Source organism: Prionailurus viverrinus, chromosome B3 (genome assembly GCF_022837055.1).
Source record: "Prionailurus viverrinus isolate Anna chromosome B3, UM_Priviv_1.0, whole genome shotgun sequence".
Lineage (NCBI taxonomy): Eukaryota > Metazoa > Chordata > Mammalia > Carnivora > Felidae > Prionailurus > Prionailurus viverrinus.
Genome location: NC_062566.1, coordinates 102745706 through 102773034, shown reverse-complemented (window position 1 = coordinate 102773034; position 27329 = coordinate 102745706). Strand labels below are relative to the sequence as shown.

The window sequence follows — 27329 nt, the reverse complement described above, 5'->3', positions numbered from 1 at the left end:
CAATCAGCAAAACTAAAAGGCAACCGACAGAATGGGAGAAGATATTTGCAGACGACGTATCGGAAAAAGGGTTAGTATCCAAAATCTATAAAGAACTTATCAAACTCACCACCCAAAAAACAAATAATCCAGTGAAGAAATGGGCAAAAGACATGAATAGATACTTCTCCAAAGAAGACATCCAGGTGGCCAACCAACACATGAAAAAATGCTCAACATCACTCATCATCAGGGAAAGACAAATCAAAACCACAATCACACCTGTCAGAATGGCTAACATTGACAACTCAGGCAACAACAGATGTTGGTGAGAATGCGGAGAAAGAGGATCTCTTTTGCACTGCTGGTGGGAATGCAAACTGGTGCAGCCACTCTGGAAAACAGTATGGAGGTTCCTCAAAAAATTAAAAATAGAACTACCCTATGACCCAGCAATTGCACTACTAGGTATTTATCCAAGGGATACAGGTATGCCGTTTCCAAGGGGCACATGCACCCCAACGTTTATAGCAGCACTATCAACAATAGCCAAGGTATGGAAAGAGCCCAAATGTCCATCGATGAATGAATGGATAAAGATGTGGTGTGTGTGTGTATGTGTGTGTGTGTATATATATATATATATATATATACACACACACACATACACACACACACACACATACATACAGTGGAGTATTACTTGGCAATCAAAACAACTGAAATCTTGCCGTTTGCAACTACATGGATGAAGCTAGAGGGTATTATGCTAAGTGAAGTTAGTCAGAGAAAGACAAATATCATATGACTTCACTCATACGAGGACTTTAAGACACAGAACAGATGAACACAAGGGAAGGGAAACAATATAAAAACAGGGAGGAGGACAAAACAGAAGAGACTCATAAATATGGAGAACAAACTGAGGGTTACTGGAGGGATTGTGGGAGGGGGGCTGGGCTAAATGGGTAAGGGGCATTAAGGAATCTACTCCTGAAATCACTGTTGCACTAGATGCTAACTTAGATGTAAATTTAAAAAATAAAAAATAAAAAAAAGAATTGAAAACAGGGACTTAAATTTGTATACCTATGTTCATAGCAGCATTATGCACAGTAGCCAAAAGGTGGAAAAACCCCTGTCCGTCAGTGGGCAAATGGGTAAACAAACTGTGGCATATGCATTGTTGGGATAATAGCTGTAAAAAGGAATGAAATTCTGATACATCTTAGAACATGGATGAAACTTGGAAGCATTATGCTAAGTGAAATAAGCCACATACAAATGGACAAATAGTGTATGATTTCACTTACATAAATATCTAGGATAGGTAAATTTCTCAAGATAGAAAGTAGACTAGAGGTTGCCAAGGGCTGAGGGGAGGGGAGAATGGGAAGTGACTGCTTAATGGATACAGTTTCTGTTTCGGGTGATGAAAATGCTCTGGAACTAGACAGTAGTAATGGTTAAACAACATTGTGAATGTACCTAATGCCACTGAATTGTACACTTAAAATGGTAACTTTGTTATGTATCTCTTACAATGATAAAATTATGTGAAGAGATAATAAAGCTGGTGAGATTTTCTCTGAGAAGTTAATTTGGGTGGCTAATGATCAAAGATGTTTGAAAAAAAAGGTTGGGTTTTTGTTTTTCCCAGCTTGAGGTTATTTTTTTACGGGTTATCTAAATCATGGATGGAGGTGTATCTAGTATATTTTCATTATTAATATTCTTCAGCTTGCACAATAATCCATATACACTAGAATTTCTCTTTGTCTTTTCCCCCAGTCACAAGAAAATGATTGGAAAGACTGTCACCAAATTTGGAGGCTTAAGTTAGTCTAACTTCAAATAATAGGCTCTGTGGCAAACATCACATTCACTTTGATGCTCCCAGAAACACTGAGGGGTAAGATTATCTGCAGAAGACCGGACTGAGGGCCAACTGTCTGCGGGCACACAGGAGCAGTTGCAGGTGAGGATAGCAGTGGAGGGGCCTCTGACAGGGCGGCTTTAGCATATCTGAGGGTTAGTGACATCAGGGCTTTCTTTAGTTAATATTGGTTAATAATTCTGCCCAGCAATGGGCAGCATAGCTGGGACAGTGGGAGGATGAAGTAGCCAGTAAGTGGGCAGAGCCCACGCTGGCGGGTTTTGCTTTTCGTTTTTTGTTTTTGCTCATCACTTATATTCAGAAAATTTCTACTCCAAAGAATTGCATTTACTAAGAAGAAAAACCTATTATTGTTTTACCTCCTGTCCTGGCCACAACTGGCATAGGTTACTGGCTCAGAATGGAAGGAAGCGGAGCACAGTGTGAGGAGGGAAGCTTTCTGATAACACAGAGCTTCTGGCAGGGTTCACACCCAAACTGTCATATTCACGGTGAATGGACTTGGGTCGCGGCTTTAGAAGCAGCTCAAAAATCGGCGCATGATAATTGTACACCCGAAGAGAGTCACCTCAGAAATAAGTTGCTGATAAATTGGAGGCTCTGTTTGATAAAGTGTTTTTTGAATTGTGAAGTATGTTGTTCATTGTTGGAACTTGAAAACAATGATACACTGTCAAATGCCGAACTGCTCTTAGCTGACTCTACGTTCTGAATGTTAATGTTATTTTGTTTTGGCTGGGAGGGCGGTGGTGGCAGAGGGCAGCGGCAGCAGCGAGCTAGAGCAAACAGGAAACCTCAAACAGCATTTCATGTGGTCCCCGCCTGTCTGCTCCCACGCACTTGCCTCAAAGTACGCAGTTCAAATTAGACCACCGCTCCTGGGTCGTGCTGGCCAAGTAATAGCTAGGCCAGCTAAGTCAGGGCTCAGCTAAGGTCATGAACGTCTCCTTCATGGAGTCACAGTTCTGCCACAGATACTAAGGCTCTCTACAGCCCCTATCTCTTCCAGAGGCTCTAGAACACTCCTCAGGTGGAAGAAATAACAGATAAACTTTGTGACTGGGTAATCAGCCCAAATTACTTAATGACTGTTAGGTTTGGGGCAGCACTGTCCTGGGTGGTGTATGAGAATAACACACAGCTCCTCTATGTGTTGTGGAGATGCCACTGAACTTGACAGTAAAGCCGATTTAACATAAGCAATGCCATATTCTTAACATAGACTTAGTGAAAAGCTCTCTTCAGGAAGCAAAGGACATAAAAAGCAGGCTTTCTTAGTGTTGTGCCTCTAAACCTCTCTTACTCCCCTTTGGGGATCTGAGTGTGGGAAGTTCCTGCTAAACCAGGCATTCTCACTGGCCTCAGCCGCCTTACCTTTTCCTTTGCTCATCTGTTTTCTCTGCTGGGAAAACATCCTGTTTAGCCCTGTCTATGCAAATCCAACCTCACCCTTAATGCCAGGTAGTCCGCTTCAACACCCAAAGATGCAGAAACACTGACCTCTCATAATTGGGAGCACTTGCGATACGAGATAATCCCATGTGGTCCCTGCATCTGCCACCAGCACTTATCTCAAAGCGCACAGTTCAAATAAGACCACATCTCCTGGAGTGTATGTAACACCAATCTCATTTTCTGCAGGCACACACACATGCACAGGCTTATTTATCCAAACGCATACTGTGGCCCCCTGGTAGCTATTAGGGTTATCCACAATTATTGTGATTTGTTCCTTTCAGGTTTCCTGAAGTTAGATGCGACTTGCTTTGACCAGTGAAACAATCCAGGTGGAGTGAACAGTAAAGCAATTCCCATAAGACCCTAGGATCTGAAGGAGACAGGCATGTTTGGCGACAGCCAGACCAGTGTGGCTGAAGCAAAAGCAAGGGAGGGGAGTCTGAGAGGTCTCAAGAACATCACATAGGGGGCTTTGTAGGCCACTGTTAAGGACTTTGGCTGTTAGTGAAATGGGAGCCACCTCAGGAATTTAAACAAAAGATCCCAGGAGGGGCAAGAGGGAATGTAGGCATCACTGGGATGGTGGTGGGGTAACCTTCCAACTTAACCTTAACTGATAAAAGAGTTTTTAGTTTTCCAGGTCATTCTATCTTGCAGGCAGGTTCAGAATCACTGCTTCAGAGAAGACAGGGAAACAATGAATAGAAGGGAAACCTGCAATCCTTACCTTAAACTTCATTTTAATCACTTTCCTAATCGAACCTACAAGTGACAGTTGACAAATGATATTGGGTTATCCCCTCCTTCCCTTTATACAAGGCCTTTGGAGAGACATACTGGAGGGAGAACAAGACGACTAATCTACCGACCAGTGATGCATTATATTGACTGCTGTAAAACATAAGGAGGATTTATGGAGCCTAAATTGGTTGTTTTTAATTTCAGAAAAATAGAATTTTCTTAAGTTAAAAAAAAATACCTTGTTTTTCCACTTTAGAACCTCTTCTTGCCCTTATCTCCTTTTCTTCCCCTCCTCCACATTCTTTGCCTCTTCCTCCTTTACCAAAGAGATAACTGCCAACTTCATCAAATGACTTCAAATTATTAAAGTCTAAGAAAGTCACAGATTCTAAGATTAAAAAGTACAATTATTTTCACATAAACATTCAAATTTTTATATCTGAACCAATGAGTTTTGAACAAAAGTGTTTGGCTTTCAGTCCAAGAAATGAAAATATCAAAACAGTTCCAAGCAACTTAGAGAACCAACTATGTAATCTTCAGAAACTGCTACTGCATTCTTCCTTATTTCAAATCATGGAGACTTGCCCTCCAGGAAGTTTCCTTCTTGGAGCCCTGCTCCTCCTGAGATGAAGCTTTTACTGACACTGTAGTTCTGTCAGATGCCAAATCCATCTGGTAGTGAAGCAGCAAACCTCTCTGAAGGTCAAGTTGAACCAGTAACACTAGTGACAGGCACCTGCAGTTGACCTTGAACAAGGATATTTATATATGCATATGTAACACACTTATAACCATATTGCCAGTAAACAGTCCAACCTACCTATATTGTAGAAATCAGGGCAGAGCACAATGATATCCAAGGATGCAGAATTCAACACCCTGAGACTTCCCTTAAAAAATGTTTATGCAAGTCCTAAAGTGAATGTAGTCTAGGAACTTACATATTTAAAACAAAGCCAAAGGACAAAAACAAGGCAAGCATTCTGATTTCAGACATAAAAAATACTAAGGAAGGACACCCAAGCAAGCTTCCTTTCTGTGATCTTGGCACATTAGCAGTTTTGTTGCCCTTATTAAATGCTAAGACCTCTTTATTTTATTAAGGATCATTGCAGCAAAATCTGTCAAAATACATCAAGAAAAGTGGACAGTTATAAAAGCTGAATTTATATAAGTAACATGAGGACTTTTATTTGCCTAATGCCAAGTTAAAAACTCACTTCCCATGTGATTCTACTGTATCAAATCACTAGAACGTTTTACTTGTTTTGTTATAAGCAGTTAAAAGATCAATGGCTAAAATAACAGAATAACTCTGCTCTTATAATGATATATATAGTGAATCTTCATTTTCTTCATTAAATATGATCAAATACACATTGAAGATTGTTAGATTGAAAATTTAAAAGACAATCTTTGGAATGGTTTCAGTATGCTAATGTGAGGTACATATATAAACCCATTTGACCTAGAACAGTCACAAACTCATCTAGCAAATCCTTTGATTTTTAAATATGAAACAATTTTAGTTGATAGCAAAACAAACACAAATAGCAAAATACAATACAAAAAAGATTTTTAGGAAGGACACAGCACGACTACAATCTAAGTCAGAGTTTGTCATCTAGTTAGAGCCTTCATCCACCTATAACAAAGACAGCACTTAAAAGAGTAATTTTCAGAGACTCGAGTGATGTCTCTGTCAGACTGAGTTGGATCCATAAATCTCTATGACCTTAATGTGTGAAAGGAACTCTGCTCACCTTACTTTTATGTTAATTCAAAATAAAACCATAAAATCATTTTCCCATCTTATCTTTATGCTTTATTATAATCCAGCATTAATATTTAAACTCTGTAATTTCCTTTCCAGGTCAACTGCTGGAATAACATTTCTCATAGCAATGTCCAAGCAAGTTGATCTGATACCAGCACATCTAGAGGGCTGGCTCTACGAGAAGCTGAAATGACAAAGAATAAGTTAGTGACTTAAAAACTGGAGATTTAATTTCAAGGTAAGAATCATAAACTTAGTATTGTCTGTTTTTACCAAACTTCATATATGCAAATTTTACATACGTATGGTTTTTCTTTAAACCTGTCATCCAGTTCTAAGGGTCAATTCCAAGGAGACACAACTAAATTGCAGTAATGAGAGAAGTACTGATTTGTAGTCTGATCATTCAAGAACAACTAACTTCAGGGGTGCCTGGATTATGCAGTCAGTTAAGCATCCCACTCTTGATCCTGGTTCAGGTCATGATCTCATGGTTCATAAAGATCGAGTGCCTCGTTGGGCTCTACACTGACATTGTGGAACCTGCTTGGGATATTCCCTCCCTCTACTGCCCCACTCATTCTCCCTCAAAATAAAAAAATAAACTTAAAAAAAAAAAACCTCTAGAAACTACTAAATTTAACGAAAAAAACTGCCATTTTTATAGATCAAAGATGGTCAAATATCAGGAATTTCACTGACTCAAACTGACATCTGAAAAAATGTACCTTATGTACTCTTGTGTACCTGTAAGGAAAGCCACAGAGAAAATGCTTTGGTCTAGGAGACCCAAGCCTCTACGTAAACTATAGCAGAGGACACATATGCAGTATGTTGAGGTAAGCCACTATCTAGGTAACAGTACAACTATTAAACAATCTTATAAAAAGCTTTCTAGATACTCTGAATCACCTTATACAAGGTATCAGAGAAATTAATATGAATCTCACTAGACAACATGCAGCAGCTGAGTCCAAATCGCTTACCCATGTCTGGCAAGTGGCTGGTTTTGAGGCAAGTAAACAAAATGCTGTAGAGGGCATGCAAGCTAAGCTTGTCTGGGGCAGTTCACCTAAGAATAGATTTTTCAACTTGAATCAAAATTTCTGTGATTTGATGGGAATTTCAATCTAAGCAATTAAGTGATAGCAAGGAAAGAGCACCCCAATATTCGTTGCTAGGTAAATAATAGCTTAAAGGGAAAAAAAATAATTGAAATAAACAATTTTTACTTAAAAAAAAAAAAAAACACACACACAACAAACCCTACCTTCAGTGTTTAAAAGAATTACAAAAAAACCAAAACCCCAGGACACAAAACTGCACTTTGACACGTGAACCTGTACTCATTACATGTGAGCCAAATAAACTTATTTGCCTCAACCCTCATTTCCAAGACTTCCCACCTTTAATTAATTAACGTGTTTTCATTATACATTTCACAATGAAAATAGGTTTTGCAGTTCCTGGAACTTCACTTACGTCACTAATTCAGTGTACTTTAAAATCCCTCTAATTATGCAAGCCTATAAAGTAAGTCACACTTTCAGACATGAACACAGGTAATACAAAATACCAGAATTAGCAGAAGCATCAAAGCACACAGACACGGCACACACACTGCTGCTATGAAGTGAGCACTACATCAGGGATACTCAATGGGTAAGGCCTTTTCCAGACCACTTCCAATTCCTAATCTCAACTCTTCAAGAGAGTAAGAAATATTTATCATCTGTAAGAAGACAAATGTAAATGTTCTTGCCAAAGAACTTCTTTGTTTCTGGGATGTTTTTATGAAAACCATCAATTCAAACTTGCTTTCAGTACTCTTCCTAAAATCAAGAAGGCACAAGACTATCAGTTCCATCTTCTTTAGCCAATTAACCAAATTCAGTTGAACAAAAATTCTCTTAATTTGTCCTAATAACTTCAAATTTTCCACGTTTCTAGGCAGAACAAAAATGCTGCTTGCAATATCAAACAATCATAAATACACACACATTATGCAATTGCCTGTTTATTTAGTGGCACCAGTTTTGCAAACTAGAAATTATTTCTACTTTTCATCTCACATACAATCTGCAACCATTCACAGGCTGAATGCAATTTCTTCAACCGACTTGAAAACAAAAAGTACATTCTTAAAATTAGGACTGAATTCACATGTCTTCTTTGGACCAAGAAAATGGTACATAATACAAAATATACATTTATGGAATTTCTTTAAAAGTTTGGATCACATAAACAGCAAACAGTGGGTGAGTTAACTGTGGAGAATTTCATTATACACTGTTTAGGAAAAATATTTCTGCAGTTGTATTAGTTTTACATTTATAGATTTTTAAAAAATGAATCTATGTATAATACAACATGCTTTTAACATGTACATGGACTCTCCACTTGTAACATTTATACAAATTAAGTGAAATAAACCATTTCAAGAGTGAAACCAACTACTATTGGGGCATATTACTACAAACAAGATACTTCCTGCGGATATGCTGATGTCTTCGTGAAGGGCTAACCAAGCAAGACAATGGTTTCTGTTTCAAAATTCTCACACATGGGAATTAAATAAGCTGTAACTGAACATCTAATTTGGGCAACAAATGAGAGAAGCTAATCAATTTTTTCATGGTCGTTACATTTTAGTAGAAATCCCATTAATCCTGTACATTGATGGCCATATGTTACATCCTATTTTAACATTCTGTATCAGTAAGTAAATACCTAATACCCTAGAATCTGAAGTGAATTAAACATTTAATGAACTCTAAAACTAGGAAGCTCAAAATTTTAAAACCTGAGTGCGATCAGAGAGTTAAATGTCTTGTGAATATACTATATTTGCACTATGCAGGTCAGAAACATTCCAAACTTTCAATTTCCATCTTACCTCTTTTCTGTTGAGTTTCAAAAGTGGCAAACTTAGAGTGATGTTATCCTCCAGAACTGGTCCAAATAAGATTATTTTATTCACCTTTAATTACTCTCCTTTCCCCCAAAATACAACCTTTAAAAAGGGTATTTTAATATCAGATTCTAGCCTAGGCTCCCATCCACCTCCTCTCTCTCTCAAAAAGTTAAACACTTCCTTAAATTACTCAAATTATTTTGACACCTTTGAAATATTTTTTACGGGCTTTTTGCAGGAAAAAAGGCTGATGAACCCCTGCAATATTGTAAACTTTGGGGAGTTAGGTACATTATATGATTTTCCTGGGTAAGGAAGTTCCTAGGATTCATCATTTTCAAAGGGGCCTGGGAACCTACAAAGTTAAGAATTGTTCCTAAAATGGATTTGTAGCGCTCACTATACCTAATTGAGATATTACTAATTTTGTCCTGTGGCTACAATCTCCTACACCAATCTTCCTTCAGGTAGTACAATACAAACACAAATGTTACTCAATGTCTTCTACTGGACCAGGAGGACTATGGAAAAGAAAGGAAAAACATTAAATTTTTCTGAATACCTAATTCAATGAGAAAGCTAATAGAAACTGAGGTTTGGAGCAATTAAAAGACCGGAAGGATTGGGTTTTGTGGTGAATAAACATTTGCATTTATTTTTTCTGTTTTTAAGTTGAAGCAGCAGTATTTTTGTTTATCATTATCTCCCTTGATGGAAAATCAAATGATCTGAAGAAGCAAAGGTTGGTTCTTGCCGGTTTATGTAACAGTTCTTAATAGCCTGGCTAGAGGAAGATCTCTCTATGGCTTTTACAACAATTAAGAGTAATCCTCTCTGTCCTCCTCACTGGCATCTCCCAAATTTTCTTTTTTTCGGCCCAGTTTTGTACAGTAGAAATTGGCCTTGGTGAAGTAATGCCCTAAACTCTTGCTCAAGAAAATGGAATCAGCCTGCTTACGTTTGAAAAAGAGACAGAGAGTCAACCACCACAAAGAGGGCAGTAGAGGAAATAAAGCAACACTTCGTGCTGGATAAGGGAGGGAAAAAAGTCACTTCTTTGTTACATCAATCCAAACAACATTTTCCCCCATCTAATAAAATGCAAGTTAGTCAACTATAATTTCAATACATCTGAGTGTTTCTAGTTGGCGCACTCCTACCTGCTGGTAATATAACCAGAAAAATACGAGAGCAGAGGCCACTAGGTTAATACATAAAGCAGGTAAAAGGGAAAGAATGAGTGAAGGTGAACAAAAGTAGAAATGTTCATTTGACAATCAAGTGGAACCAAATGCCTCTCATCATTTCTGATGGCATTCTGATTATCAGTAATAACTAACACTTGAGACTTAACTATTCTGACCTACAAAACAATACAGTATTATACTCGCAACATTTAGAAAATGTATCCTTAAATATTTCAAGCATATTCTAAAGTAATATAGAATTTAAAAATACAATCCAAAACCCATGGCACATTATTGAAGAAAATAAAGTAAAATTATACTTCTAAAGTTTTAAACTATAAAGAACTCTTCCTAATGCCTAAAAGAAAAACTAATGAGAGGACTAAATCACTCAGTTACAAAATGGTCATCTCACCGGCAGTATCTGCAAGCAAAAGTATGAAACTCTTTAAGGTTCCTTCAAAGAGAAACCTCAAAAGAGAAACATTTATGTACTGAAATATTTACATATTTTCTACTACCAAATCCTAATATAATACTGTACAAATAAAACATTATAGGCTTATACCTCTAATTCAAATTTTATGAATTAAAAGTATACATCATGAAATTCAAAATTAAAAAAGAAAACCTGTAACCAATTTTGTCACTTCTTTCAGAAATCACAAATTGAATTCACATATGAACTTGTCCAGTAAAGATGGGCAGTGAAATTATTTTTAAAAATTAATGCATAATAATCACTTGGCTAAAACTAGATATTAACGGCAGTGTGTTTCAAAGAAACAGAATTTTTCTTAAATTTTAGCTGTATATAGCAGGAAACTAATTTTATAGCAGGAGTAGTAAAAGGCCATTTGTTAAAGGTAGTCAAGCATACTGAATAGATTTGAGCCTCATCAGTCCTATATTATTACTATGCTGAGCAAAATTTTCTTTTGAATGAGATTTTTAACTTTGGGGAGAGGAAAACAAATGGAAGAGTTTTCAAGTGAATAATGGAAGCATAAATGAGCTTTTTAGGACAGAGAGACCTGCCTTATTCAGGAAAATTATCTGGCAGACAGTAGGAGGGTGACAGCTATTTTTTTTTTTTTTTGGATGAGTGATTCAGCTATAATATTAACATGTGTTAGATTATAAATTCTACTCAAATGTAAACTCCTTGAGGGCAAGGATCTAGTCATTTCTTTATAGTTCCAAGGTATTTCGCCTAGAACAGTGTTTTGCAGGTAACACTCAATATGTTTCGTGGGAAAGCTGATTAGTGGAATTAATATGTGGTCAGATGGATGATCACTAAAAATGCTAGTATAACTCAGATTATTTGAATTACATAATTTACTCTTTAAATTTCTTAATGTAGTAATAAAAAATAAGTGGCTGGAGCAGTATACTAATTGCATAGTACTCTAGAAGCAAGCATTATAATTAAAAATGTTTGAAATAGTTCTAAAGCTAAATAAGAAAAATACCATTTGGATTTTGTAAAGTTAATGCTAATATTGAGAACTGCTTCTGTTATCTATAAAAGTATATTCCTTAACAAAGTGGAAATTAAGAGAGCTTACTGCTACGACAGTAAGAGACCAGTGAAATTTTTTAATGTTAGGGTTAAGAGTCTGCTACACAAAATGAGTTTCCTATTACAAGCAGCAAAATGAGTTCATCCTAAGAAAACACTTAAATGAAAGTACATTTTGAATGGTAAATTATCATCACAAAAGAACTTTCACCCTCCAAAGAAAATAACATACAACACATCGAAAAATTTTGAGGCATTGCCCTGAGATGCTAATTAGCACACAAAAGGGGGTTGGGAGGGCAAGAACTTAAGTGGTACAAAAATGAAGTGCACCATAGAGGTGCAAAAGTGCCTTTTAAAGGTGTGGTCGGTTCCCACCACCACCATTACCCCCAGGAATCAAGAACACACACAGTCTGCTATAATAATGGATACTTCCTTTTTTATAATGAAAAGTTATATCTAGGATGGCAATGCTGACTCATGTGGAAAAGATTTAGTCTTCTCAGAGAACATTTAATAGTTTTCTCTCACTTCCAAGCTTCATTTCAGTACTAATAATTTTAACAGAGGAATAGCTTCCTCTTTTTTATTTAAAAACTCTCAAAAAAAAAAAAACCACAGCTCTAAATATGCTGTTATGGTTTGAAATATAGCTCTCCATCACATATTTTAACTTGTGATTTATGATTTTGCAGATCAAAATCCAATTCGAAGTTTTGCAATTTCTAGAACTAAAAAATTCAGTCTACTTAAAAAATTAAGAACCTGGCTTCTTATAATAGGAATTTAGTTTTCAGTACTAGTATGTCTGGTAATCACTCTATACTAGAAGCATTGTATTCATTAAATGCACACTGAGATGCTTGCAAAGCCATAACTTAGAACATTATCATACTTCGCACTCTACCACAGATTTAGACACTGAGCATTTATTTGTAAGTATGGAATTGGTTCTGTAATTCCAACTTATGAATTTCTAAATATAAATAGTACTTGTTTTTCTTCATTCATGCTGGATTGAGATATAAATTAAATACAATTAAATTACATTTAATCGCCTCACAAATAAGGGGGATAATGAAAAGGTTTTGCTGGTATGTAACTACTTAAATCTGAGACATTTCACATTACTTTTCCCACTACTCCCCTAACTTTACATTAGTTTTAAGGCTATATATACAAATATGTATATTTCCAAGTTAGGGAAAAAAACAAATGTAACAAAGTTGATTATACTACCTTTTATACACAGAGTTTTGATTTTGTATTCAATGTTGTATTGTAATCTTACATTTTAATAATTTCTAGTGGGGAATCTGCCTACTGAATGATTAAATTACACGGCAATAAATACAATATTCAACCTAAAGAGACAAAAATACAGAAGGGCACAAAACAGTAGTCTTTTCAACGTGACAGATTTTAAAACTTACTTTCACATGCTTAATCAGAGGAATTTAAGCCTAAATTAAATTAGGTTATTTTTATATCTACAATTCCTTAAGCTTCGAATGTTATTTTTAAAGGCCAACAGCTAAATATTAGCAACATGCTCTATTTCAAATCACAAATACATCTTAACTACTTGGAGTCTAAAGACATGAGCCCATTAAAAATCACAGGCAAACACACGCACGTGCACACACGCGCACACCCACCCACACACACGCACACCCCTACTATAGAGTGTTAGATTGTCAAGCTCTGACAATTATTTTAATTAAACAGTAGGCAAATTCAAGCTGATACACATAGAATGAAAAATAAGCAGCCAGAAAGAAACCCATTAAAAAACAGATTAAGAAACAACAGAGATTTAAATCTTTTAGTCTTTCTAATGGAAGGGAAACAGTTCCATCTGTGCCGTGAGTAACATTATTTCCCAATTAAAAGAGACAAACCTCTTTCCCCACGAGAAACTTCTCACTTACAATGGCATAGTGTTTTAAAAGGGCGGGGTAAAGGAGGAATTACACATACATGATTAAATTTCTTGTTTGTTAAATCAAGCTTTATTGATAAAATGGAATTCAGAATACCTTACTAGGAACAGCAGCAGGCCCAGCCAATCATGATAGCAAAAATGTGGCAGTCTCCTACTATATGTAGGAAGCTGCTGCTTATCAATTAGTAATTCAATGTAAGGACTCGGAAAAGAGGTGCAAAGAATCAAGGCATTTCGGCCCCAAGATTGATATTCTTATGAATATACTGTATTACTCCTGGCAACAAGGAGAGAACCACCTAGACGACAGTTAAATGAAGGGACCAGCTTTATCAACAGTGCCAACCCCACTGCCAAAACATGAAGACAGTTTTCAGTTAACTCCCTGGATGTCCGGCTTTGTAAGATTTGGGAATTCTTCTCCTTAATCATGTGCACATTTGAGTGCCTAGCTGACATGGCTGCTGCTCTCCCTGTCCCAACCCCAAGTCCAAACACAACATGACTTGAAAGGGCTGTATATCTGTTGCATCACACAACAAGCCAAACATTTTTTTGTAACTCTGATAGTGATTTAAAGCAGTTCATAATTAAATATGAGCATTTTGTACAAGGACAATTACACTTTACAAAAAACAAAATCATACAACAAAAGTTGCTGGAGTCTGATTTACAACATGAATTATGGTTTGAAATCACGTTTACATAAGTCTCAAATTTACAAAAAGAAAAAAAAAAAACAATCAGTTCTGGGCTAGCTGTTGTACTGCTGAAGTTCTCTGGTGTGATCCACTCTCACCCATGACACATGTCCTTCTTTAAAGTTGAGGAGGGATGTTTAAAAGGTTCAAGGAAGTTGAGCTGTACTCTCCTTTGGAGGTGAAGGTAAACTCCATGGCTAGATGAGCAGTTTTACCACATATCATCAGTCGATGTAGAATCCTTTATAAAAGGAAACAAAGCAAAAGAAGGAACTACATTAAAGCTGAGAGGTGCCAAAGCACATTACTCTTGGGATAATGCAGCAAGATAAGGTTTTGTAAAGTTGAAATTCAGCCTATAAATGCTTTTTAAAGTATGTAAGTATGTGTGTGTGTCTAATATGAAGTATCAGTATTCAAGTTGTTCAAAAAATCTGTTTTGGAGTAAAATGTTTAAAATATGATTTTACCATGAGGTGGACCAAATGTATTTCTAAACCATATAATAAAAATTTCTTATTTTCTTCAATTAAAACCCAATTTATTTTTAGACCACTTTTATAAACTTTTATTACACAAGAGATTAAGACCTCAAGTCATAAGAGATGTAAGGAATACAGATGTGAGCAGTATATATTTTCGAGCTGTGCCCAAATGATTTTTAAGTTACCACTTTTCTGTAAACACCATACTGCAACAGAATTCTAACAGGAAACTGGAGAATAGGGCATTCGTTTCACATAAGTAGAATTCTCTACTTTAGTATATAAATGAAATATATACTTCAGGGTTCTCAGACAAAGTATTTCCAAACATAAAAACTATTCAGTGGAGCTGGGCAATCTGAAGTTCTATTGTAGCTCCTTATAAAACTCAGAATAATTCAAGATTCTGAGCAACTTCAAAAAAAACATTTAGTGGAGACAAACCTTCTGAAGTTGATTGCTTGCCGAGGCTTAAAAAACCAGCAATAATTCAAAGGGACTTTCTTCTTTTTTGAGAGAGGTGGCCACTCACCATGATTATGTCCTCAATCACGAGAACTTTGGTGCACCCAGAGTTCAGAACAATCAATCAGGGGTGTGTGTAAGGGCAAATGGGTACAGTGAACAGCTCTGCAAAATACAGGTACGAGGGTGTGCACATTTAGAGCGGAGGGGAAGGAGAAGCAGAGGGAGCGAAAATGCTACTTACAGTGTCATCATTTTTGTAAGGATTCAGTCTATTGTAAACGGCTTCAATTACATTCCGCCTAAATTTAAAAAAATGCAGAAAGTTAATTCTTTAGAGCACAGAACTGCTTAATAACTCATAGGTGCTCATTAAAATGTCAGATAATCTTACCCTTAGAAATTATTTTAATTCTATTTCTTACTGTCAGTAAGTGATCCACTTTAAGATATTTGAACCCCAATGTTAAACTAGATGTGAATTTATTCTAAAATGTAACATTCCACCAACCCAATTAATAGAAGACTGAAAGTCATGGTTTAAAGAAAAAAATCAGTCAGTAGGGTCAACTTCATTTGAACTGGCTTATGTGGTTATGACTCAGCAGTGATGCTAGTCTTAAGATATAATAGTAACATATTCTGGTTAAGAGTTGAACGTTAGTTTTGAAATAGAAGTAACGTCAACATCTGCTGTGGTAAAATAATTTGGATAAATTTTTACATTTGAATTTCTGCTTTTTGTAATCCCCCTTTAAAAAGCTCTATAAAACAGAAATGTCAAATATGACATTTTCCCTGCAAAGTCTAGGAATTAATTTTTGAATAATATTTTGTTAAAAACTCTGTAGTGGTATTATAAGTTATAGCCTCCCTACTTCCAAAATTGATTTGAAGCAATTTTATAGACAGTCATTTCACAGAAGGTCACATTGGAAGAAAAGAAATAAAAGCTTCAAACAGGAATTTTTACAATTTCTATTTAGACAAATGATCATAAGGAACCTGGCTTCATTTCTATAACACAGTAGAAAATCAAGGAAATTGTCAATATATCTTTGTAGGTCAATTATATGGATAGTTAAGGTACAAATGCTTGATTTATAAAATTTCCTACAAAGATGTAAGCTTAATTTTTAACACGAATTAGTCCAGTTCTGTGAACTGAGGTGCACATAGAAGAAGGCAAGAAATGCTTCCTCCTATCTTCCCTCACAACAAAATCCACCCAACCAGGAATCAACAACCAAAAACACTGGGAAAATCAGAGATATAGAAAAATGGCCCAGATGGAGGAAGAGAAAAATGCTTATCCCTGGGGTGCTAAATTATCCAGGGATCAACAAAATCAAATTACAATAGCAGCAATAAAAATGAAAATTGTAGTGCTATGTAATTTAGCTTAAAAAATTCTTTCACTATATTTATTATACTTATGCTACATGAGGAAATCAACGTAACCCACGTCTCCACTAAAGACGGCCTTCAGTGTAATAAGTTACAAACAATGACATCCTGACACCTGTTCTGAACAAGCACCATGTACCATTAATAATGAAAAACACTGAATTGCGGTTAAACATCCTGAAGATCACTTCAGAAATTAGGTAAATACACATTTGATCAATGAACACCTAATATTTTTATGTACTGAGACAAATTTTAAGAGTGTGCAGAATGTAACTTACTTGCTTGCCAATTCACCCCCCGGTGGGAGGCTGGGGATGTTCTCACTTGCTAATGTGCGCATCACATGGACTAAGTCAGGGACGCCTTCCCCCTGCTTCTTTATGATTTCTGGGAATCAGAAGTACTTTTTTTGTAAGTGTTATTCAAATTTAATTAAAAAAAAAAAAACGAAACAAAGATAACAGGTTTTTAAAGATGGCATTTACCACATCTGAGATTTTCTAAGCTGGTATTAGAAAAAAAATTAAGTTGAGTTTTGAAAATTTATGACAAAGGGATGCACAAAATGACACACAAAAATGAGATACTTTCCAGATTAAGTTGAAAGAATGAAAACGAACAAGATAAACATGTGAAAAAATTTTCATGTTAAAACCAATGCATTACCTAATCAAGGATATAGGTATAAAAATGAAATGTCAACTAGTTTACTTTGGAGGAGGTCAACTCCTCTCTTTACACTAGAAACATGTTTCCTGAATTCTACACAGATTTAAAAAAAATAATTTCAAAATTTGAAAGGAAAAAAACCCTTTAAGTATAGGGGAATTTATTGATTATATACTAACCCAAATCATTTTTACATGTTTATATTTGCAAAACGATACTTAAGTAGCATGTGCAGATTAGGTTATATAACTGAATACCACTCACAGCTTAGTTTTTGTCTGAAGTAACTTTAGGCAATAAACAGATATATAATACCATTTCTTTAGTTGATTATTTGAACAAGGCATACAGAATGGAAAAAAGTCTAAATTTCGTAACTTTTAATTTGATAAACCATACAACTGCATTTTAAATTGTTAATTTCAAAACATCCAGTTACTAAATGGGTATAGTGATATGATCTGCAGTGTTGCCATGTAGATGCATACTGTTCCTCATACCACAGAATACCAACAGTTACGTACAAAAGACTTAACTCTGAGACTAAATCTTTACATGGGAGTTTCAGCGTATTTACTCTAAACGCAAGATCATACCAAAGGTATCTGTAAATTAAAGGTTCAAGTTTGATTCAATTTTCTGTTTTTAAATGTTTATCCTAAGAGATTTTCTTTGTCATCATTAGGGCAATAAAATTATCATTCTAGTTCTCAATTTGTAAATACCCTTGAAAGTCACAATGCATATAAAGATCTTCTGTCTTCTGATCAGGTTTTAAAATACTAATTCCTCATTAAAGCCGCATATTAAAAGACAGACATTGCTACCCGTATTTCTTTAAATGGCTCAAATTGTCCTTTTGGAATTAAAGCCAAATTTTACCATGTATTATTTTTTTGCCTTTTTTTTTTTTTAAACCAGTCTTAAATCTGAACAAAAAGCAAGGATCTCAGATTTGGTTTGCCAAGTTCCTTTATTGTATAATCTTTAACATCTAGTATATTTATTCTACATAGTTCTAATGCTGGAAATCTGCCATACAAAAATAAAGGGTTTTGATGTTTACCTAAGCTGCACAATTTCACAATCTAAAGCTGTAATACACTTAACATACAGTCTCTGCTAAGCCAACACAATTATTGGATAGATAACTAAATACAATAGAAATGAACACTGATGATAAATTCAATCAATGATAGTTTCAGGTCTAAAAAACATTACCTTAATTCATCTATATTTGATGTATCTTACATCTCCTCTGTTAAAATATATATTTGGGTATTTTAATTGTGAAGAAAATTACAGGAAGACAAATTCTTTAAAAAAAATGAATGTAAGTCTTTAAAAACAGTTAATATCTCCTATTCCACATGGGACAGTAATACATTTAAACTGTCTTACCATTAATACTATACTAGCATTGCCTCTTCTGCTTTTAAAAAGGAAAACAAAATGAATCTTAAGAAATATTCCTTTAATTGCTGTTGGACTATACATTTTAATTAGAACTGTAAAAAGACTGAATGTTTTTACTAAAGAATATATATGTATAGAAGGTGTTTCTCACACTCACATATAAACACATTCTACTCTTCCCCACTCCACTTTACACCAAGTATGAGGGATTCTAGTATTTATCTCCAAATTAGCAACTTTAAAGCTTGGGCAGTCAGCAGCAAAGATTTAAAAAATATATGTGTAGAAGAAGAACAATCTTACATTGGCTTAAAAGAAGACAACCTTAAGTGATGTGGTTTAAACTATGAGCTGAATCTTTTCACAACCCTACAGAGTCAAGTATTTAGAAGGACACAGATAACAGGAGAGCTGAAAAGCCTTTTCTCTTTTCTACGGTGTGGACAGAGAAGCCAAAAGTATTCAAAGCAAATAAAATGAGGTTTGATAGGTCACAGCAATTTTGAAGGCATGTATTTAAAAAAATAAAAAAAGAAGAGAATATTCAGTGCCTGTTTTGGAGGCTGAATGCAGTCTTTTTTTCTTAGAACAACTTTTGCAATTTAAATAGTTACATTCTGTGTTTTAAAATATAGTAGCAATTTTAATTAATGTAATATATTTATTCTCTAGTTGCAGTCTTATCAAATCTATCTCAATAAGGAATATAAAATTTAACTTCTGACACAATAATCTTAAATTGAATGGTACAAGTATAACACTTCAACATATCAAAAATATTGAGTATTGATGTCAACTCTGTTCAGGTGGCAATCCTTGCTGGATAAAAAGCAATATAAAACTTAATATTGTAACATAAAATTATGTATCTAAAGCAATTATTTAGAATTGCACCAAAAACTTAAAGAGTGCATACTAAAGAGAAAAGTTGTATTTCAAAAATGTGACCCTATTTCATAGCAAATAAAACTGAAGTATTTATTCTTTATATCAATAAGAAAACATGTACACCCAAGTTAAAGTGCCAATAAATCAAATACCAATTTATCCCAATACAGATTCTTACGGTTTCATTTTTCCACTAACCAGCAGTTTGAATCAACGTGAAATAACTTGGTAGCATTCTAAATATTTTATTTTACTGTATTATATAAATAACATATCAAAATGACTCATTTAAAATATAAAAATTCCAAGATCCTTGGATAATAGTGAGAAAACAAAGTCATTGAATAAGTAGGTCCAATGAATGAAATAGTAAATAGTACATACACACACTAGATATATCGCTATCAAGTGGGGGGAGAGCAATAAAAACAAAACAGCAGCTCCAGATAGTACTGAAAATCAAAACCAATCATGATTCTAGTATCAGACTGATAATTGATATCAAACAGTAAAAAGGGAGAAAACAAAATTAAAGTGCATATTAATTTTAATAATGCAGGCACAGCAGGATATAATAGTGTGTAGGTCAATGCTTACATGCTCTTAGATCTTTAACGTGCAAATTCATAACATCAGGAGCCCAAAATGTATTTTAACGCTTTTATAAGCATGTTAAGTTTTTCTTCTTAAAGAAACTGCATAATCTACATGCTTACTGCATATATGGAGCGAAATGCAATTCTCTGGGGAGACTTAGCATTTATATCAAGTAGTAGCTGAGTAAAAGGTTATTATTTTCAAATGTTTAAAGCCATTACACTTGACAGTTACAGACATCTTTCTAATTGTCTCAAAATAATTTGCAGAATTATGACAAATCCACTGCTGGAACTCCCAATAAAATGCTGATTTTATTCAGCATTTGCATTTCTGCCAAGTAGAGACCTAGCATATCTTCTATTCAGGTCTATGTTATCTCGATTAGGCAGTTTATGTCTTATGTCTTCAAGTCTTTAAACTTGAAACAGTTTAAAATAAATTTTTTAAAGCTGTGGCACATGAAAGTTGCTAATAACCAGGCTGTGATCTTCAAGTTATTGAAAAAAAAAAAAGTCCTAAAAATCTTAAATTCATATACATAGCTTTACACAGAAAGATGGTATTTAAATTATCACCATCATAAACAATCTGTTCATCATTAAATAAATCACAAATCAGACTTTCCTGGCATAAAATTACTCATGCCAGTGAATTCATCAAGAATTTTAAAGCACACACTTTTTAGCCTTTTTAAACAAAAGTATCCTGAACAGAACGTACAGCGCCACATGAGTTCTTATTTCTATTATAACTGTGATAGGACAATCAAAAACATCTGAACAGTGACTACAGAAATGCCCTTTCCCACCTTTGTACACTAAACACTAAATGTCAAAGGCATGTAAAGGCCTAAAAGCTAAAATATTAAAGTTTGATTGTGTTGAGGTTTTTCTTTAAGAAAGCTACTTATTTTTTGTTAAATGATCCACCTTCTACTCTGCTTTCCAGGTACTTGTCCAATTCTGCCTCCTTCTTCACTGCTTCTGGTGATACTTTGGGTGCATTTGGAAAACAGATCAATATCACACTCATGTTGTCTCGACTTCCCTAGGAAGAAAAAAGTTTGAGAAATATTATGCTTTCTTCTTGCTCTTTAAAGCTTTGAGAATCTTTATAGCCACGACAATTTTAATTATACTTGTTCCAGTAAAACATATACACATATGGTTTTTAAGGAGAAAAAAATACGCATATGTGGAGAGGCACCCCCCCGCCATACACATAATAGTACGTATGGTATACAGTATAACTAACACTCCAAAAGACAGAAGAAACACTACAGGTTAACCTCCACTGCAACAATAATTTTTCTAAATGCTATAAAAAAAAATATTGCCGAACATTTACTACTGGTGGCCTACTTAACTTGCAGTGATACCTAACCCGAATACATGTACATACTCACTCAACAAAACAGAAAATTCTAGTGGTATTCCTTACAAGAGGATTTGATCTGTAGTTACATGTATGCTTGACAAATTTATATTTAAAATGAATCATAATAAATTATGGGGCTAATTAACTTGCTTCATAATAGAAACATGAAATTAAAAATACATGTATATAGTTTATAAAACAGTTTTTAACTTTCATAAGTTAAAAACAACTGACTTTTTAGGAAGCACATTAACTTTTAAAGACACCTAGGTATTCAAAATGTTATAATTAAAATACTCGAATCAATGGTAGCCTCCCCATACTCCTCTTCCTATTGGGAACTGGAGTTAACTTTTACATGTTAAGTATTTGATGCCTCTGTATGGGAAAACTGACCTTATAACATTAGTTTAAGCAAACCATACAAAGAATTTAATATTATAAAGAATCTTGGAGAAAAACAGTATAAAATGTGGCAAATGATAAGGTACTGAGTAATTTTTAAAATGGAGTGGAATGCAGAAGAAATAAAGTGGAAGCTGAGTCATAATTTACTAGTTTCTGAATGTGATAATTCTCTCAAGAAAACAGCTTTGAATTTAGCTAACAACTACTTAATTCTCAAGAGCTACAGAATGAGACCAACAAATGGATACTACTTTTATGCATACCTAAAAGGGACAAAAAAACACAAGCATCACTGTTCATCATTGTTCGCCTCTCATCAAATTCAGAAATTAACAGTGTGCACTATTAAGTTGTTGCTCTACTGATTTTTTGTAACATGTGTTGGATGTTACATAAACTTGATTTGTATTGGATGTTACATAAACCTGATTTCTAAGTATGATCAGATTTTAATTAAGATTTTAGGTAGAGCTGGCAGTATGCTTATAAAACTACACAGAACATTAGACGACTTTCATTTTCTGCACGTTGAAAGAAAATCAAATATGTAGCCTCAGAGAGTTTTATAAAATCAACATTTGCTGGGGGGGAAAAAAACCAAAGAATTAGTTAATGAACACTACTGACAAAAAATTTAATTCCTCAATAGCCCTGTGAGTTAGATACTATGATCTCCATTCAAAAGCTGAGAAAGGTTGAACACTTTGTCCAAGACTGTAGAGTACAAAAGTAACAGAGGTAAGCCTGATTCAAGGCCTGACTCTTAAGTGTGCTTCCTCTTGCTTCAGCTTCCTCACCTGTAAAATAAAGGGGCTGACCTGGCTCATCTATATATTATTACCCCTTTTGATCCTCCCCAACAACCCCAGTGACAGTATAATAATCTCTCTTACCTTTTTCACAATGATAGAAACTGATTTTTTTCCACACAGCTTAAATAGCTTACCTGAAGTCATAGTCTCAGACCAAGTTCTTCTGACTCCATGTCCAAGGCTATTCTTATTACATCGCACCAATGATCACTAAATTCTTTGCTGGTGCTACAGATTCATTACACCATAGTCTCAAAGTACATCCATGAATATACTGAGATATCACATGATAAAAATACAATATTAAAATTCTAAAATGCTTTTCAATTACAGACAAAGGCCTAACCCTCCCTTTCCTTTTAAAACATGCACTCTGATGTGATCTTTTTGCCTTTGATAATCTTCCACAATACTGAAAGACTCAAGTAGTAATGGTTAGTAAAAGACCATTCAGATCATAACTCTTGCATATTTGGTAATTTATTTCTAAAAAATGTTCCTAAATTTTCCTAATTGGTAAAGAGTATCCTGCAGTTTTTGTGCCAAAAACTTATTTCTGAGAACCATAGTTTCTAAAATGATTAAATACTAGAGTAATAATTAAGATGACATAAAATCATTTTTATCTTTTAAAAGAAAGTCTAGCTACCTTATACAAACAGGTGTCGACTACTTCATTGCAAACTTTCTCAAGGTCATCAGTGACTTCAAGTCTGGATCTTACAAAATCACAGAGCTCTTCATTTCCCATAACATCCCAAATACCATCACATGCAAGGATAATGAACTGATCATCTTCTTCAGATCTTTCAATATCATGGACTTCGGGCTCTGGTGAGACAAGCTGCTCTGTAGGACCTTTTCCATGGACACATTTGTAATCAAAGTCCCCAAGGGCCCTCGATACAGCCAGAGAGCCATTCACACGCTGAATCATTACAGAACCACCTGCATTCTGAATTCGTTCTTTTTCCAGCGGATTACTTGGTTTGTGATCTTGTGTGAAGAAGTGAACTTTCCTGTTCCTACAAAGTAAACCTCTCGAGTCTCCACAGTTAATGAAATAAGTATGTTGAGGAGAAATTAAGACACCCACAGCTGTTGACCCACTTCTATCTGCACCATGTTTCTTCTCTGACATAACTCTCATGTGTTCATCAATCTCCAGAAAACCTGTTCTGATTCCATTCTTTACATTTTCCACAGAAGGTGCTCCTGCAGACCCTTTAAAATCCTGGTTATTGGTGATGTGATCTAGCAAATGCTCACAGCAGTATTTGGCAACCTGAGAACCAGCATGCCCATCATACACAGCAAAGAATGACCATGTTTCAAGTCCACTTGGCAAACCGATCACAGCCGTATGTGCATCCTCCATTTCAACTCGCCAACCTTGCATGCTGCTTAGCCCATATCGCAACCCATTACCCTGCCCCTGGGCATTATGTTTTTCCATCTTTGGCTTGTCTAAAAATGCTCCCATTATGTCTTGATATTCTAGGTCTGCAAAGGAAGAGAAACAGGAAAGTTAATAACTATCTCACACACAAAACACATATCCAACAACCTTTTTAAGAGTGAAGGAGACAAACCTTTAAATAAGAAATCACAACTTTTTAAAAGAAAGTTTATTTATTATGAGAGAGACAGCATGAGCAGGGGAGGGGCAGAGAGAGCGAGAGAAAGAATCCCAAGCAGGCTTTGCACTGCCAGCACAGAGGACTGGGGCTCGAACCGCATTGGTGTTCGAACTCACAGACCTCAACATCATGACCTGAGCCAAAACCAAGAATGGGACACTTAACCAAATGAGCCACCCAGGCACCCTGGAAATCACAACTCTTAGATGCCCGGCTGATTGGCTCAGTCACTGGGTCATGAGTTCAAGCCGTACGTTGGGCGTAGGGTTTACTTAAAAAAAAAGAGAGAGAGATTTAGAAATCACAACTCTTATAAGCAGACATTGTGTTGCTGATGTGGAACCTGGAGATTAACAGGAAAGAGTTGGGGGAAAGGCTGATGAGGCACAGCTTAGAACCAGGCACATAGAACTAAAGCATCAGGATAAAGGTAGCTGACCTGACACTGCCCCCATGAGGCACAACCATTTGAGGTAGCAAGGAGATCTGGCAGTAGTCATCAGCTTATTAGAGCCAGGCCAAGTGTTTAAGAATGCAATAAACAGGTGAATCTCTTAGGAAATCTCAGACCTAAGTTGTATGTGTATATTAATCAAGAAAAAGCCAAATGAATTCACAACATACCAAAAGCCTACTAATTCAAACATCTTGGTTGAAGATTCAGGATTTTCCAGTTTAATTCTGAACTACCTATAGTTTTATTGCTACTACATGAACTCTCTGAAAAAGTAAAAAATGATCTACTCACAATGGTCCAAATTTGCACACTCCTTCAAGCCTTTGCTCATGTTAGTTCCCCTAACTGGAATCCCCTTCCCCTCCTCCCTACTTATTGAGAAAAGTACATCCATCTTTTAAAGTTTAGTGCAAATTCTACCATTTCCATAGGTTTTTCAGTCTTTGACAAAGCCATTAAGTTATTAAATTACTGTAAGTAGTACAGCCTCAACTGTCAAAGTGCAAAGCAATTATCATACATATAGCAAAGCTTGTTACACAGAACAAAATCAACCTACTATAATCTACTGATGTATTAATTTAATGGTAATAACATGTATCATTATTATTATACTCTATGACCCTTAGTTATAAATAGTAAAGGAGATTAGAGGGTCTAGAAACAGCCATGTGGACAAGCCTGAAGGCTTAGCTAATCTAATCCTTTCCCAAGAACCAGTAACTACAAACCCTGGTCTGGAATGGGCCCAGACAACACAGGGAGACAGTTGGTTAGAATTTAGGTCGACCTCTACTTGAGTGATAGCCTAGGAATGCAGAGACTTGGGGTGCAAGTCATCAAATAAGTCACAACTCAATTCAAACCAATCTGAACAAAGGATAGAACGAAATTTAATAGAGGTAAAGGGGGGAGGGGAAGTAGGGGGAAGGGAAAAGTACCTAGGTACATCAGGATGCAGTTATGAGACTAAAGGATTGATGATGCCAGTGATGCTAAGCTTTCAGAAGAAGATGGGAGAGAAAGGGAAAGAGTAACTCCTCAGGAAGGTAATAGTTTCCAGTAACCTTTTTTCCCTTCTTTCCCTATCAGGGCCAAAGTAATACACAAGAGAGAAGTATGACTGATTGGTGTGATAAAACAATCTCCTGCCTACTCCTCTGTCCCTTATTACAATTCCGCTAATGAAGGTAAATAATGAAAACTAGCCATTTATTCCTTATGCTCATATTCATCAGATTACCAGATACCAACTTGATACATATCATGACAAGGGTGAGTGTTTTGACTGGACAAAGGATAACATAACGATGACACCTTAATAGCAGACAACGTTTAAGAATCATTCATTCATTCTCAACAACTCTCTAAAGTGAGTAATAACACCTTCACTTTATAGATGAATCTTAATGAGACTAAAGGACTTGGCCAAGGTCACTCAACTGATTAAGTTTAGAGGAATCAGGACTCTAATTCAAGCCTGACTCTGAAGTACCATTTTACTAAGGCAATGGTCTTGATAATAGATGTACAAAAGAATTACCTGTGGACCTTTTGAAAAATAACAATTAACAAATCAGAATTTCCAGGGTAGGGTTGGAACCTAGGCATCTGCGTATCCATAGAAAAGATTAGATGGGACGCCTAGATACGTATGTGATTAGATGATGATTGAGTCATCATAAAGTTAAGTCATCTGCTGAAAGTCAACAGCAATTTGCCTCATTTCTGTACCTCAATTCCTTTAGCTAAGCTAAAGGGGAGGAGGGAGATATAGTTAAGATGTTTGATATTTACTAATCTAGCATTTCTTCTCTATACAATGGACACATTTATACTTACCTCTGAATGTTGCTTTGAGGTTTAAATGAGGCACTCAGCAAACAAGTATTTAATTATTACTACATTCTGACATACACAGTCACATCTAGATTCTGATATTACCTAAAAGGGAACTCACTCTTTTATAGAAAAGTCCAATAGTTATTTTCCAGATATATATGTATGAAATTACAAAGTAAATAATTTTTTGAAGACAAATAGGGTAAAAGTTCTAAAAACAAAACCCAAACTTTTGAAATATATGTTAGAATATATATTCTAACATATATATGTTGAAATATATATATGTTTGAAATATACATGTTAGAAATGTAAAAATGTAACAAACCAAGTCAACCATCTGATAAAATTTTAGGTCCTGCTCAATCATAAATATAAAAATATGGGTCAAGGACACATTCAAAGTTTTGTGGTTGGACTTTCACATAGCAAAAACAGGCAATTTAGAAATTTTACCTCCTGGAATTTTGAGTAATTTGTAGAATCCTAGTGAAGCAGCTAACAATAGCTACATAAATACAGCAGATGGTTATGTAAATTAATACCAGAAATATATTTTCTTATAAATACTATGTTTACATAATCATCTTCCAAAAGTGGACTATTTACTAATTATGTAGTCAAATTATTAAAATGGCATAAATCTAGAAATAGTAAATTCCAAGGGGATTCAATATGCCAATGAAAGCTTAAGCTAGTTTCTGGGAGAAATTCTAGTTCTCACCTCATC

The 27329-nt window shown here is 35.2% G+C and overlaps 1 protein-coding gene and 1 long non-coding RNA gene across 4 annotated transcripts in view; one reads left to right on the top strand and one right to left on the bottom strand.

Annotated features, from left to right (window-relative positions):
• The first annotated feature begins 1791 nt into the window (after positions 1 to 1791).
• LOC125167970 (uncharacterized) lies at positions 1792 to 25920 on the top strand. Its single transcript, XR_007153012.1, has 3 exons — positions 1792 to 1957; positions 5952 to 6093; positions 25850 to 25920. It is a non-coding gene; the product is annotated as an uncharacterized LOC125167970 (long non-coding RNA).
• PPM1A (protein phosphatase, Mg2+/Mn2+ dependent 1A) overlaps positions 7857 to 27329 on the bottom strand; it is a 49829-nt gene continuing 30356 nt past the window's right edge. For all 3 annotated transcript variants that reach the window (XM_047862915.1, XM_047862916.1, XM_047862917.1), the window contains 5 exons: positions 23310 to 24163; positions 20993 to 21110; positions 16769 to 16877; positions 15325 to 15382; positions 7857 to 14371 (listed from right to left, as the gene is read on the bottom strand). In XM_047862915.1, coding sequence (XP_047718871.1) covers positions 14342 to 14371; positions 15325 to 15382; positions 16769 to 16877; positions 20993 to 21110; positions 23310 to 24163 — 1169 coding nt within the window. In that variant the 3' untranslated portion in view covers positions 7857 to 14341. The remainder of the gene's footprint in view (positions 14372 to 15324; positions 15383 to 16768; positions 16878 to 20992; positions 21111 to 23309; positions 24164 to 27329) is intronic.